A 15663-nucleotide genomic window follows, 5' to 3' on the forward strand; every position below is an offset into this window, starting at 1 on the left:
TTTCGCGTAAGGCTGCCCCTTCTAATAGTAGGGGCAGCCAATGCTAAAGTATACCCGTTGTTCCCGCGTCGCGAAATTTGAATTTCACGTTGTTTGCGTAAGTGATTCGTGAATGCCGCTGGACGCCATTCACGTTCACTTGGAAGCAAATGACGTCCTTGCGACGTCATTTGCCACAATGCACGTCGGGAAAGTTTCCCAACGGAGCATGCGCTCTACGCTCGGCGCGGGAGCGCGCCTAATTTAAATGATTCCCGCCCCCTACGGGATCATTTAAATTGCGTGCTCTAGCGCCGGGCAATTTTGCCGGCGCGCCCGCGCAATTCACGGAGCTTCTGCTCCGTGAATCAGGGGCAGCAGAGCAAATTTGCGGGGGCGCAGGGCAAAATCGTTGCCCTGCGCCTCCGCAAAAAAAGCGCAAATCTCTTTGAATCCGGGCCACTGTGTACAAGCTTAGGAGGAGAAGGGGAGAGAGAGAGAGCACAGCCTGCACCTCTTCCCAGCTCTTTCCTCCTTTCCTCGGTTCTTCCAGTGCTGGGCTGACAGAAGTACTGATCTTCTGTCACTACTCCTGTCAGCGTTCTACCAGAAGGAACTCGCTGCATCCGTCCCTTCTGCCTACCCATTGTCCTGGCCCTGGGATGAGGTGGAGAGTGCAGTGTCACTGCTCCGCCTCTATCCACCTCGTCCAATCAGAGAATGCTCTGCAAAAATGGTGCCTATGCCCAGCAGCCGACCTCCTGTGTTCACCTTGCATCAGGATAATGTAACAACAGCGGTGAAGCGTTGACTGGATCCTGCCAGACAGCACTGTGCTGTGTGGCAGAGCGGTGTAAATCTCAGGGATGGATGGACAGAAGCACAAATCCCATTTGGACCGTAAAGCTTTTCCCGGAGTTCAGCCTTAAACAGAATCCAGAACATATAAACGGTTATTCACGGCGAGACGTCAAGCGCAGAAATAAAGTGAGCCGGTGGGATGAGAGCGATTAATATTCTGCATTAGGGAGATAAAAAGCCGAACGTCTCCCGGTGCCTCTTACAGGAAGCCTAATGTGGAGATTATAGGCTATTAGAAGCAGCCGCCTTCTGCGCCGCAGAATTATGGCCGAGGTTCGCTCGTTCATTTTACTCCACGGCTCTCTTTTATGAGTGAGTTTTATGTGAGCCAGATATCAACTCCTTTTGTGTGCGCCGTTCCCGGGATCCTTTTGTTGTGCCGGTACTTAATCCACCTCTCAAGTGTCCCATTAACGTTATCAGAGGAGTCCTTTGTGTGTCGGCTTTTCTTCTATCCATAAAGAAGTTTCAAATCCTCTAAAGAAAACTCCGGCCTTCCCCTCAGTCTTTCCTTCAGTCTTCCCTTCAGTCCTTCCTTCAGTCTTCCCTTCAGTCTTCCCTTCAGTCCTTCCTTCAGTCTTCCCTTCAGTCCTCCCTTCAGTCTTCCCTTCAGTCCTTCCTTCAGTCCTCCCTTCGGTCCTCCCTTCGGTCTTCCCTTCGGTCTTCCCTTCGGTCCTCCCTTCGGTCTTCCCTTCGGTCTTCCCTTCGGTCTTCCCTTCAGTCCTCCCTGCAGTCCTCCCTTCAGTCCTCCCTTCAGTCTTCCTTCAGTCCTCCCTTCAGTCCTCCCTTCAGTCCTCCATTCAGTCCTCCCTTCAGTCCTCCATTCAGTCCTCCCTTCAGTCCTCCATTCAGTCCTCCATTCAGTCTTCCCTTCAGTCCTCCCTTCAGTCTCCCCTTCAGTCTCCCCGTCTCCCCTTCAGTCTCCCCTTCAGTCTCCCCTTCAGTCTCCCCTTCAGTCTCCCCTTCAGTCCTCCCTTCAGTCTTCCCTTCAGTCTTCCCTTCAGTCCTCCCTTCAATCTTCCCTTCAGTCCTGCACAGTTGTAGTGGCTCCTCTCCTCTACTGATCTCACTTCCTCTGATTTCACTGCACACTGTGACCTCTTCCTGGCTGGAGGACATTCATCATCACCAAGCCCTTTTCTTGTCCTTGGTCCGACCCCTTTCATTCATGGGGTTTCAGTTCTTTCAATCATCGAGGGTGGGCATGACCTTTGTAGTCTGTGTGCAAATGCATGCCAAGAAACACCGACTCCTCCAGACTGACACCCACCTATAAAGACATTTTTATATTTGCATCAGGGCTGAAGGCTCTGAGGGAGGAGGCCATGTACAGCACCCTGCCAGCCCTTCCCATCATTGCATGGAGCAGTGGTCTACAAACTGTGGCTCTTTGTATGCTTCCTAATGACACCAATGATGGGACACTATTCCTCCCACTGATACCAATGATGGGACACTATTCCTCCCACTGATACCAATGATGGGACACTATTCCTCCCACTGATACCAATGATGGGACACTATTCCTCCCACTGATACCAATGATGGGACACTATTCCTCCCACTGATACCAATGATGGGACACTATTCCTCCCACTGATACCAATGATGGGACACTATTCCTCCCACTGATACCAATGATGGGACACTATTCCTCCCACTGATACCAATGATGGGACACTATTCCTCCCACTGACACCAATGATGGGACACTATTCCTCCTACTGACACCAATGATGGGACACTATTCCTCCCACTGATATTTCTCCTTTTACAAACTACAGGTGCCGCTGTATGTCATTTTTTTAATCCCACTGACTCTGTGCTATTTTCTATTGCCTTCTGGTTATCCAATTAAGGACCGCCTCCTGCAGATATACGTCGGCAGAATGGCACGGCTGGGCACAAGCACGTACAGGTACGTCCTCTTTAAGTGCCCGCCCGCGACCCGGTCCGAAGCTCCGCTGGACCCGATCGCCGCCGGTCCCCGGAGCTGAAGAACGGGGAGAGCTGTGTGTAAACACACCTTCCCCGTTCTTCACTGTGGCAGCTTCATTGATCGTCTGTTCCCTAATATAGGGAAAGACGATCAATGACGTCACACGTCCAGCCCGGCCCCCCCTACAGTTAGAAAAACATATGAGGTCACACATAACCCCTACAGCGCCCCCTAGTGGTTAACTCCCAAACTGCAATTGTCATTTTCACAGTAATCAGTGCATTTTTATAGCATTTTTTGCTGTGAAAAATGACAATGGTCCCAAAAATTGTCCGATGTGTCCGCCATAATGTCGAAGTCACGAAAAAAAATCGCTGATCGCCACCATTAGTAGTAAAAAAAAAAAAAATAATAAAAATGCAATAAAACTATCCCCTATTTTGTAAACGCTATAAATTTTGCGCAAACCAACCGATAAACGCTTATTGCGATTTTTTTTACCAAAAATAGGTAGAAGAATGCGTATCGGCCTAAACTGAGGGAAAAAAACGTTTTTTTTATATATATATTTTTGGGGATATTTATTATAGTAAAAAATATTGATTTTTTTTCAAAAATTTCGCTCTATTTTTGTTTATAGCGCAAAAAATAAAAACCGCAGAGGTGATCAAATACCACCAAAAGAAAGCTCTATTTGTGGGGAAAAAAGGACGCCAATTTTGTTTGGGAGCCACGTCGCACGACCGCGCAATTGTCAGTTAAAGCGACACAGTGCCTAATCGCAAAAACTGTCCGGGTCCTTTACCTGCATAAAGGTCCTAAGTGGTTATAGTCCAGCCCGCTCAAGTCTATAAGATAGTAAACTGGCCTTGAAAAGCTCTGCTAGCACAGAGATCTGTACTTTAAGCTTCCCTTTGTTTGCCGTTTTTGTTGAAAATTTATTGAAATGTATTTTTCCTATAAGTGAGCCCTCTAGCTTCTTTATATTCCATCACCCAGCGTCTCGGGGCGAAGCCGCTCTCCAGGCTGAGATGAGAAATCATATTGCCTGTCACTCGCCCTGACAAGCGGCGTTCAGTCTTGACCCATCGCTGACTTCCTTTTCATTTAAACCTGATCTGGTCTTGTCTGCACACCTGATCCCCCTCTGGAGCCAAAGCCGTCGCAGAGGCCGCTGACCTTTTTCTACCAATCACTGATGTTGGATCGATTACCGCATTAGTGTGAATTGGGGGCATAGACCCAGGCGGCTGGGTATAGTTGTGACAGACCAGTCCTTACAATAAAGAGAGCACATCTGTATAGGTAGATGATAACTCTGAAACATTTTAACTATTGCACAGTATTTGAAATGTAATCTTTTTCTATTTTCCTTCCCTGCGCCCCCCCCCCCCCCCCCGTTCTTCCCACTGATCACCAATGTAAGGGACATTCTTCCCACTGACCACCAATGTAAGGGACATTCTTCTCACTGATCACCAATGTAAGGGACATTCTTCCCACTGATCACCAATGTAAGGAGAATTCTTCCCACTGATCACCAATGTAAGGGACATTCTTCTCACTGATCACCAATGTAAGGAGCAATCTTCCCACTGATCACCAATGTAAGGAGCATTCTTCTCACTGATCACCAATGTAAGGAGCAATCTTCCCACTGATCACCAATGTAAGGAGCATTCTTCCCACTGATCACCAATGTAAAGAACATTCTTCCCACTGATCACCAATGTAAGGAGCATTCTTCCCACTGATCACCAATGTAAGGGACATTCTTCCCACTGATCACCAATGTAAGGAATATTCTTCTCACTGATCACCAATGTAAGGGACATTCTTCCCACTGATCACCAATGTAAGGAGCATTCTTCCCACTGACCACCAATGTAAGGAGCATTCTTCCCACTGATCACCAATGTAAGGGACATTCTTCCCACTGATCACCAATGTAAGGAGCATTCTTCCCACTGATCACCAATGTAAGGAGCATTCTTCCCACTGATCACCAATGTAAGGAACATTCTTCCCACTGATCACCAATGTAAGGGACATTCTTCCCACTGATCACCAATGTAAGGAACATTCTTCCCACTGATCACCAATGTAAGGAACATTCTTCCCACTGATCACCAATGTAAGGAACATTCTCCCCACTGATCATCAATGTAAGGGACATTCTTCCCACTGATCACCAATGTAAGGAACATTCTTCCCACTGATCATCAATGTAAGGGACATTCTTCCCACTGATCACCAATGTAAGGGACATTCTTCCCACTGATCACCAATGTAAGGAGCATTCTTCCCACTGATCACCAATGTAAGGAACATTCTTCCCACTGATCACCAATGTAAGGGGCATTCTTCTCACTGATCACCAATGTAAGGAACATTCTTCTCACTGATCACCAATGTAAGGAGCATTCTTCTCACTGATCACCAATGTAAGGGACATTCTTCCCACTGATCACCAATGTAAGGGACATTCTTCCCACTGATCACCAATGTAAGGAGCATTCTTCTCACTGATCACCAATGTAAGGAACATTCTTCTCACTGATCACCAATGTAAGGGACATTCTTCCCACTGATCACCAATGTAAGGAGCATTCTTCCCACTGATTACCAATGTAAGGGACATTCTTCCCACTGATTACCAATGTAAGGAGCATTCTTCCCACTGATCACCAATGTAAGGAACATTCTTCCCACTGATCACCAATGTAAGGAACATTCTTCCCACTGATCACCAATGTAAGGGACATTCTTCCCACTGATCACCAATGTAAGGGACATTCTTCTCACTGACCACCAATGTAAGGGACATTCTTCCCACTGATCACCAATGTAAGGGACATTCTTCTCACTGACCACCAATGTAAGGGACATTCTTCCCACTGATCACCAATGTAAGGAGCATTCTTCCCACTGATCACCAATGTAAGGAACATTCTTCCCACTGATCACCAATGTAAGGGACCTTCTTCCCACTGATCACCAATGTAAGGGACATTCTTCCCACTGATCACCAATGTAAGGAACATTCTTCTCACTGACCACCAATGTAAGGGACATTCTTCCCACTGATCACCAATGTAAGGAACATTCTTCTCACTGATCACCAATGTAAGGAACATTCTTCCCACTGACCACCAATGTAAGGAACATTCTTCCCACTGATCACCAATGTAGCACTTAAAGGGAAATGTGCCTGTGCCTAGCCGTGCCATTCTGCCGACGTATATCAGCGTTAGGTGGTCCTCAAGTGGTTAATGAAGGTACAACATTTAGCAACATATTGCTACACTTAGAGACACCTCTCTTCTCTTTTATACTCTGGCGCTCCTGCTGGATTTTGCTTCTAATCCCCTTGTGGAGGCCTCCATTTGTGGATGGACATTTTATGGTTACACAACCTATCACATTGCTATAATCTTTTTGTCAGGAAAGGTTCCTTCCGCTGGTGAGACTGCCTGATATTTGGCGTGCCATTATGCCTGCCTCACTGTGCCATTATGCCTACCTCACTGTGTCATTATGCCTGCCTCACTGTGCCATTATGCCTGCCTCACTGTGCCAGTATGCCTGCCTCACTGTGCCCGTATGCCTGCCTCACTGTGCCAGTATGCCTGCCTCGACGATCTTCCTACCTTCTCCTGTTTGCAGAGTTTCTCAGGCTGCGGGCGTCCATTATTCAAAAGTCGCACCTCCTCCTCAGGCTGTTCCGTGATAGGCAGAACACTAATTTTCCCAGTAGAGCCTCTGTTCAGTGTTTCGCCTATCACGGATGTCCTCTCGTCCGAGGCAGAGGATGAGAAGGCATCCGTGATAGGCGCAAAACACTGAACAGAGGCTCTGCTGGGAAAATTAGTGTTCCGCCTATCACGGAACAGCCTGAGGAGGAGGTGCGGCTTTTGAATAATGGATGGCCGCCGTCTGACAGACAGGTACCCGGCGTATAAGACGACCCCCGACTTTTGGGGCATGATTTTAGATGCAAAAAGTCGTCTTATACGCCGGAAAATACGGTAGATATCAGATATTCCAGCTGCTCACCAGCACACAACTAGACGAGACTTGTTTGTCTGCTGAACATGGAGTGCCAGATCCACGTAGATAGGCGTAACTTTAAATGGGCGTAGCGTATCGTAGTTACGCTACGCTGCCGCAACTTTGAGAGGCAAGTGCTGTATTCACAAAGCACTTGCCTCTAAAGTTACGGCGGCGTAGCGCAAATGTTCCGGCGTAAGCGCGCCTAAATCAAATGAGGAACAGGGGGGCGTGTTTTATGTAAACTAAGCCTGACCCCACGTAAATGTCGCTTATTTCGAACGGTGCATGCTGAGTATCACGTAGATTTTTCAAATTAAATTACGCCCGCTCAATGCCTAGACGACGTGAACGTAATTTACGCAAAGCCCTATTCACAAACGTTTTACGCAAACAACGTAAACAACGGAAAATTTGACGCTGTCCCGACATCCATACTTAACATTGCATACGCCTCATGGACCCAGGGGTAATGTTAAGCCGAAAAAAGCCTTACGTAAACGACGTAAAAAAAAGCGCCGGGCGGACGTACGTTCTGAGAATCGTCATATCTAGCTAATTTGCATAATCTAAGCGGAAATCAACGGAAGCGCCACCTAGCGGCCAGCGTAAATATGCACCTTAGATCCGACGGCGTACTAAGACGTACGTCAGTCGGATCTAGCCCACATTCAGCCGTATCTTGTTTTGTGGATACAAAACAAAGATACGCCGGAGCATCCTAGAAGTTACGCGGCGTATCAATAGATACGCCGACGTAACTTCTTTGTGGATCTGGCCCGGAGTGTTTATTAGAACCAAGAATACAACCTTATATACAGAACATAAATTAACATGAGCTAATTAACTAATCATTTACCCAGACGAGGTGACTCATAGATTTGACCTTTCAGGGTAGACGTCACGTCTCCTCGCTCACCTGCTATACAATACACATTATCATAAGTGTAAATACAGGACATCTTCGCACAATAGCAGGGTCAATTAGCACAGAGAACAGACAGATGGCTGGAGGTGACGGCATTAGCATCTCCTTACACTGTATGTCCCAACAGTATGAATCAGTCACTCTAATGGCATATACAGGGTCCCCAGGCATACAGTTCACAAAGAGCACCGCTCCCCCAAATGCCAGGGCCCATGATCGCAAGGCAAGAGGCTAGCATTCAGTCCCCTCCAAAAGCCTCTGTCCTGGGTGAGCCTGTCACAGTATAAAAAATACCACCCAGCCAGGTAGGTGGTACTTAGACGAGAGTTGTGAGAAAGAGAGCAAGGTGCCAGCTGACATGCAAAATCATAAGGTTAGCATTACCTTAGCGGGACAAATTATAGAATATGATTTATACTTCTTATCTACTGTAACGTTACTTTTCTTTTTGCAGGCCGTCTGCCCTAAACGAGATCCTCGTAAAGTGGTTGGGGGAGGTTCACACGCCGCCTGTTTCTTCCAAACTCTGAGCGCCAGCTCTCCGCGCCAAGCTCTCCGCTCTCCGCTCCTCGCGCACACCAGAGTCTGCCTTGGTTCAGCCGCAGCGAATTCTCTAATTCCGGGAACCTGAGACAACGCGGGGGCTCGTTAATTGTCCGCCGTGTTATGCAGCCAATTCAAAAAGTCATTCTTATTAACAAAGCCTTATTCCCGGAGAAGCGGCTCTTTCTATTGAACGTTCCTTTTCCACAATTAACCTCGTACCTTGTCATGGAAACATATGGAAGAGGCCGATTATGAATAATAATGTCTTGTATCCAATTAAATAGGAATGGTGATAAAAGGTGTGTGTGTGCCTGTTCATGACAAACAAAAGGAAAAAAAAAAGATTTCTGCTGAGCTACCGAAACGTTGAGAACATCCAAAAATAGAGCCGGCGGGCACGTGGTGCGCCCGTCATGCCTTTCACCCCGAATGATGCCGTCTTTAATATGATGTAATTGAGGGCAGCCTGACAAGTGCAAGAGGTGGCAGGCTATATAAATTCATATGTCATCTGCATTTTTAGATAATTAGAGAGATGCATACATTGGGCCAGATCCACGAAGCAGTTACGCTGGCGTATCTATTGATACGCCGCGTAACTTCTATTTTGCTCCGGCGTATCTTTGTTTTGTATCCACAAAACAAGATACGCCTGAAGCTGGGCTAGATCCGACTGGCGTACGTCTTAGTATGCCGTCGGATCTAAGGTGCATTTTTACGCTGGCCGCTAGGTGGTGCTTCCGTCGATTTCCGCGTTGAGTATGCAAATTAGCTAGATACGCCAATCCACAAACGTACGTCCGGCCGGCGCATTTTTTTACGTAGTTTCCGTAAGGCTTTTTTTGGCGTAAAGGTACCCCTGCTATATGAGGCATAGCCAATGTTAAGTATTGACATCAGGACCGCGTCGAATTTTCCGTCGTTTGCGTAAAACGTTTGAGAATAGGGCTTTGCGTAGAATTACGTTCACGTTGATAGCATTGGCTTGTTGCGGGTTAATTTGGAGCATGCGCACTGGGATACCCCCACGGACGGCACATGTGCCGTTCAGAAAAAACGTCATTTACGTCGGGTCAAGACGTATTACCATAAAACACGCCCACAACTTAGTGATTTGAATTGCGCGCCTTTACGCCGACACATTTACACTACGCCGCCGTAACTTACGGCGCAAATTCTTTGTGGATAAGGAAAATACGCTGTAAGTTACGGCGGCGTAGTGTATATGAGATAAGCTACGCCGGACGTAAAAATGCGCGGCGATACGTGGATCTGGCCCATTTTATATATATATATATACATACATAGGCCCGGATTCACATACCTCGGCGCATCTTTAGGCGGGCGTAGCGTATTGGAATATGCGCTGCGCAGAGCGGCGAGCACAGTATTCACAAAGGAAATGCTCCTAACGTTGCGCCGGCGTAACGTAATTTCCTAGGCGTAAGCCGGCCTAATTCAAAGTAGGTAGAAGTGGGCGTGATCCATTTAAATGAACCGTGACCCCATGCAAATGATGGGCCGAACGAACGGCGCATGCGCCGTCCCGTGGACGCTTCCCAATGCGCATGCTCAGAATCACATCGGAACGAACGCCTAAGATACGTCGAATCACTGCCTACGACGTGAACGTAACCTACGCCCAGCCCTATTCACGTACTACGTAAACAACGTAAAATACGACGGCTGTGTTCCCTGGTGCATTGATGCTGCTGACTTACACCTGCTTTATGAGGCATAACTTTACGCCGGACGTATGACTTACGTAAACCGCGTATCTTACTGCGACGGGCGCAAGTACGTTCGTGAATCGGCGTATCTCAGTCATTTGCATATTCAAAGCGTAAATCAATGGGAGCGCCCCTTGCGGCCAGCGTAAATATGCGCCCACGATACGACGGCGTAGGAAACTTACGTCGGTCGGATGAAGCCTAATTTCAGGCGTATCTTGCTTTCAAAGTCAGGCGCATAGATACGACGGCGCATCTGTGCACTTACGCGGCGAATCTCGAGATACGTTGGCGTAAGTGCTATGTGAATCCGGGGCATACTGTATCTGACAAAAGTAAGTACACCCTTACATTTTTGAAAATATTTTCTTCTATCTTTTCATGTGAAAACACTGAAGAAATGACACTTTGCTACAATGTAAAGTAGTGAGTGTACAGCTTGTATAACAGTGTAAATTTGCTGTCCCCTCAAAACAACTCAACACACTGACATTAACCACTTCAGCCCCGGACCGTTTGGGTGGTCAAAGACCAGGCCCCTTTTTGCGATTCAGAACTGCGTCGCTTTAATTGTGTGCGACCTGGCTCCAAAACAAAATTGACATTCTTTTTTTCCCCCCACAAATAGAGCTTTTTTTTGGTGGTATTTGATCACCTCTGCGGTTTTTATTTTTCGCGCTATAAACAAAAATAGAGAGACAATTTAAAAAAAAAAAATGCAATGTCTTTTACTTTTTGCTATAATAAATATCCCCAAAAAATATATAAAACATTTTTTTCCCTCAGTTTAGGCCGATACGTATTCTTCTACCTATTTTTGATGAAAAAAATTGCAATAAGCATTTATTGATTGGTTTGCGCAAAATGTATAGCGTCTACCAAATAGGGGATAGTTTTATTGCATTTTTATTAATAATTATTTTTTCCTAGTAATGGCGGCGATCAGCGATTTTTATCGTGACTGCGACATTATGGCGGACACATCGGACACTTTAGACACTATTTTAGGACCATTGTCATTTTTACAGCGATCAGTGCTATAGAAATGCACTGGATAACGTAAAAATGACACTGGCAGTGAAGGGGGTTAACCAGGAGGGGGCGCTGTAGGGGGTTAAGTGTGCCCTAAGGGAGTGTTCTTACTGTGGGGGGGCGTGGCTGTGCGTGTGACGTCACTGATCGTCGTTCCCGATGACAGGAAACAGACGATCTGTGACAGCCACACTAGGAAGCACGGGGAGAGGTTTGTTTACACTTACCTCTCCCCGTTCTTCCTCTCTGTGAAACGATCGCGGGACACCGGCAGCGATCGGGTCCGCTGTTCCCGCGGGGACGGTCACGGAGAAGAGCACGCTCGCGACCCACGGCTAGAGTCTTAAAGGGGGCGTACATGTTTGCACTTGTGCCCAGCCGTGCCATTTTGACGACGTATATGGTCGTGCGACGGTGCTTAAGCGGTTAATGTCTAAACCTGGGTGGACGTCATATAAAGTCCTGGGCTTCCCGGCCATCTAGGGGGCGTGCACGTGTGCTCGCGGCATCGCTCGGGACCTGGTGCGCGTGCCCGGCGGCCGCAATGTCCGCCAAGCACCCGCGATTGCCCGCAATCACGGCAGAACCGTAGATCTGTGTGTATGTCCTGTCAGCGGTGAGGAGACCGATGTGTGTTCCCAGTACAGAGGAACACACATCGGTCTCCTCCCCTTGTGGGTCCCCTCCCCCTACAGTTAGAATCACTCACTAGGGAACATATTTAACCCCTTCAGAGCCCCCTAGTGCTAACCCCTTTCCTGCCAGTCACATTTACACAGTAATCAGTGCAGTTTTTTAGCACTAATCGCTGTATAAATGTGAATGGTCCCAAAATAGTGTCAAAAGTGTCCGATATGTCCGCCGCAATGTCACGATCACAATAAAAATGATTGCCGCCATTACTAGTAAAAAAAAATAAAAAAATAAAAATGCAATAATTCTATCCCCTATTTTGTAGACGCTATGGCCCAGATTCTCAGAAGAGATATGACGGCGTATCTCCAGATACGCCATTGTATCTCTGAGTTGCGCCGTCGTATCTATGCGCCTGATTCTTAGAATCAGTTACGCATAGATATCCATTAAATCCGACAAGCGTAAGTCTCTTACGCCGTCGGATCTAAACTGCATTTTTTTTTTTTGACCGCTAGGTGGCGCTTCCGTCGAATTGAGTATGCAAATTAGCTAGATACGCGAATTCCCGAACGTACGCGCGGCCGACGCAGTAACGTTACGACATTTACGTTAGGATTTTCCCAGCATAAAGTTGCCCCTGCTATATGGTGGCGCAGCCAGTGTTAAGTATGGCCGTCGTTCCCGCATCAAAATTTGAAAAAAATACGTTGTTTGCGTAAGTCGTCTGTTAATGGGGCTGGATGTCATTTACGTTTACGTCGAAACCAATGACGTCCTTGCGGCGTACTTTGGAGCAATGCACACTGGGAAATTCCACGGACGGCGCATGCGCCGTTCCGAAAAAACGTCAATCACGTCGGGTCACAGTAATTTTGCATAAAACACGCCCCCCTGATCCAAATTTGAATTAGGCGGGCTTACGCTGGCCGATTTACGCTACGCCGCCGCAACTTACAGAGCAAGTGCTTTGAGAATACAGCACTTGCCCGTGTAAGTTGCGGAGGCGTAACGTAAATCAGATACGTTAAGCCCGCACAATTTTACGCAGCTCTACGTGAATCTGCCCCTAAAACTTTTGCGCCAACCAATCAATATCCGCTTATATAAACATTGGAAAGAAAGATCATTAAATATAATGAAAAAAAAAATAGAGACTGGGAAGACTACGCAGATGAAACGTGAGAAGGGATGAAGATGTCAGAAGAATACAAAGCGGGCTGATTGTGAAGGGAGGTTTTCGTTGAATACTGATAGGTCTTCTTCCACAATTACCATGAAATGGATCTTCTTCTCGCTTGAAGCGTGCTTTTTAAACCTTTCAGGCTCTTGGTAAAAACTGGAGATGAGAGAATTCTGACTGGGAAGAGAAGCGCGATCGATAGAAGGCAAATAACTTCACGCAGACCCTCGATCGTTGGTAAAGAGCCTCACGTTAGAGCCAACGAGCATGACCGGCGGCAGCCTTCAAAGTGAAAGGAAAGGGTTCGAAAATGTGTCAGCTGGCCAGAGAGCCAACGCACATCACAAGATCCCCCTGCTCTGTTACCTTCTTCATTACATAAAATAAATATTAAACTCAGCACAGGGATGGTGGGAACCCCTCATAATGGGCACCCCAGGTGTACAGACCAACAAACTCAGCACAGGGATGGTGGGAACCCCTCATAATGGACACAACAGGTGTACAGACCCGGGAACTCAGCACAGGGATGGTGGGAACCCCTCATAATGGACACAACAGGTGTACAGACCTGGGAACTCAGCACAGGGATGGTGGGAATCCCTCATAATGGACACAACAGGTGTACAGACCCAGGAACTCAGCACAGGGATGGTGGTAGCCCCTCATAATGTACACATGAGGTGTACAGACCCAGGAACTCAGCACAGGGATGGTGAAAACCCCTCATAATGGGCACAGAAGGTGTACAAACCTGGGAACTCAGCACAGAGATGGTGGAAACCCCTCATAATGGGCACAGTAGGTGTACAGACCTGGGAACTCAGCACAGGGATGGTGGAAACCCCTCATAATGGGCACAGAAGGTGTACAGACCCGGGAACTCAGCACAGGAATGGTGGGAACCCCTCATAATGGGCACAGCAGGCGTACAAGCCTGGGAACTCAGCACAGGGATGGTGGGAAACTGCCATTCCACTCCTTGTCAGTGAAGGGTGTGGTTGCTGGTTCCTTTGCTCCTGTGCTCCAGAGACCAGGGGCTGGAGTGGCTTCTCTTCCCCCAGGAGGGATGCTGGATCCTGTGGAAGAGCCGGGCGGGGCCCCCCTGGATAGGCCTGTGGAAGATTCTGGGCCTACCCAAAGGAAAGATGAGTCCCTGTCAGCCTTCAGACAGAGGACTGTCAGTAAGTTGAAGCGGATTGAGAAGGAGGAGGAGGAGAGATTGATGGTCTTGATGGCTGAGTTCAGGAAGAAAAAACAGATCTGTGCTAAAGTATACAGTAAGAAAAGACCAGCTCTGAGGCCTGAGCTGAAGGACCTGGAACAAGCTGTAAGGAAGCAGAAAGAACTGGTGAGCTCTCTGAAGGAGAACAGCGGAATATTTAAAGAAAAATATAGGAATGAGGAGCGATTTAATCGCATGAGAAGAGGAGCCGCTTCATGCATGGAGGATGGGGAAGCCAGCGAGGAGATGCAGGTACAGGCAGGGTCGGCGGTGAGTGAGAAGGTGGGCCCGGAGGATGAGCCCATCAGTTCAACACCTCAGACATCCGCTGAGCCCTCTGCCCCCTTCACACCCCAGCAATGTGGCACATCTCAGGAGGGTGAAGGTCCTGCCATGCTGGATTTCATAGCCAAGCTGGAATCCCCTCCAGATGCGGCTTCCCCGGATGGTGATGTCAAGATGGACGCCGTTTCCAATCCTGTGGAGAGAGCAAGATCCACCATGGAGTCTGCAGCAGCTGAGGGAAGCTCTGATCCCAGCCATAAAGTCGCACAGGTGACAACCCAGCAAGCAGGTACAGTGTGTGTGCAGGATGGTGGTGGGAACTTTATTATTGACAATAAACTTGCTGAGAGTTGTAGTGCTGCAGGCAGTCAGCCCATAGACAATGTACAGCCTACACCTGATAACTGCCAGTCTGCGGAGAGGTCCATGGACAATACAGTGACTTTGCCTGGACCAGGCACAGCGGCTGTAACTATGAATGATGGAGGTGATGCTGGGTGCAGTAGTGCCACAACTCAGCAGAAGTCTGCATTGGACAGGACTGGAGCTGTGTGTACAGAGCGGGGGGAGGGGGTGGGTCCTGCCTCTGCTAATACAATCCCAGCTGAATCAGACGCTTTGCCGGCAGGTGTGACTGTGTCTAAGGACAGGACTGCAAATGCTGGGGGTGGAAGGAAATCCTATGCTGGTGTTGCTGCTGCAGGATCTGGGAAGGGGGAACAAGCAGGGAAGGAGCATGGGAATGGGTTGTCTTCCTCCCTGTTTAAAAGGAGGAATGTTGTGCAGCTGAGGTGGGAAGGCGGTGGAATCCCCCCACATAGGAGGGCGGTGGTGGATAAGATCCTACAGATGGGGTTCACGCCCGCAGATATCTTCGCCCTGATCAGTCCGGCAGGTTCCTATGAGTATGATTTGTCCTTTCTCCGCCCGGAGTCTTTGGACATTTTTTGGGAGAAATATGAACACGTGTGTAGGGGCCTGCCGGACTGGAAGGGGCTCATGCCCAAACTTGTCTCCCGCCAGCCACTCATTAAAGTGGTCACGATTCTGGTCCGTAATGAGTCCATACCACCGGGGGATCTATGTATATGGCTGAGGAGGTATGGAGACGTCCTGGGGCCCCTAAAGAAGATTCTGGATGACCGGGGAATATGGACGGGGGGATGGTCTGCTCAGTTAAAACTAAAAGTCATTGACCATGTCGTCCAGCATCTGCCATCCTCAGCTTTCCTGGGGAGGGACAGGCTGACCATCTTCTATCCGGGCCAGCCA

At 48.1% G+C, this 15663-nt stretch overlaps 1 protein-coding gene across 1 annotated transcript in view; it reads left to right on the forward strand.

Moving 5' to 3' along the window:
• Positions 1-8601, forward strand: part of EPHX2 (epoxide hydrolase 2) — a 143184-nt gene extending 134583 nt beyond the window's left edge. The window contains exon 19 of the mRNA XM_040348146.1: positions 8212-8601. Within this exon, the coding sequence (XP_040204080.1) occupies positions 8212-8287 (76 nt within the window). The 3' untranslated portion in view covers positions 8288-8601. The remainder of the gene's footprint in view (positions 1-8211) is intronic.
• The last annotated feature ends 7062 nt before the right edge of the window (positions 8602-15663 follow it).

Source organism: Rana temporaria, chromosome 4 (genome assembly GCF_905171775.1).
Source record: "Rana temporaria chromosome 4, aRanTem1.1, whole genome shotgun sequence".
In the NCBI taxonomy this organism is placed as follows: Eukaryota; Metazoa; Chordata; class Amphibia; order Anura; family Ranidae; genus Rana; species Rana temporaria.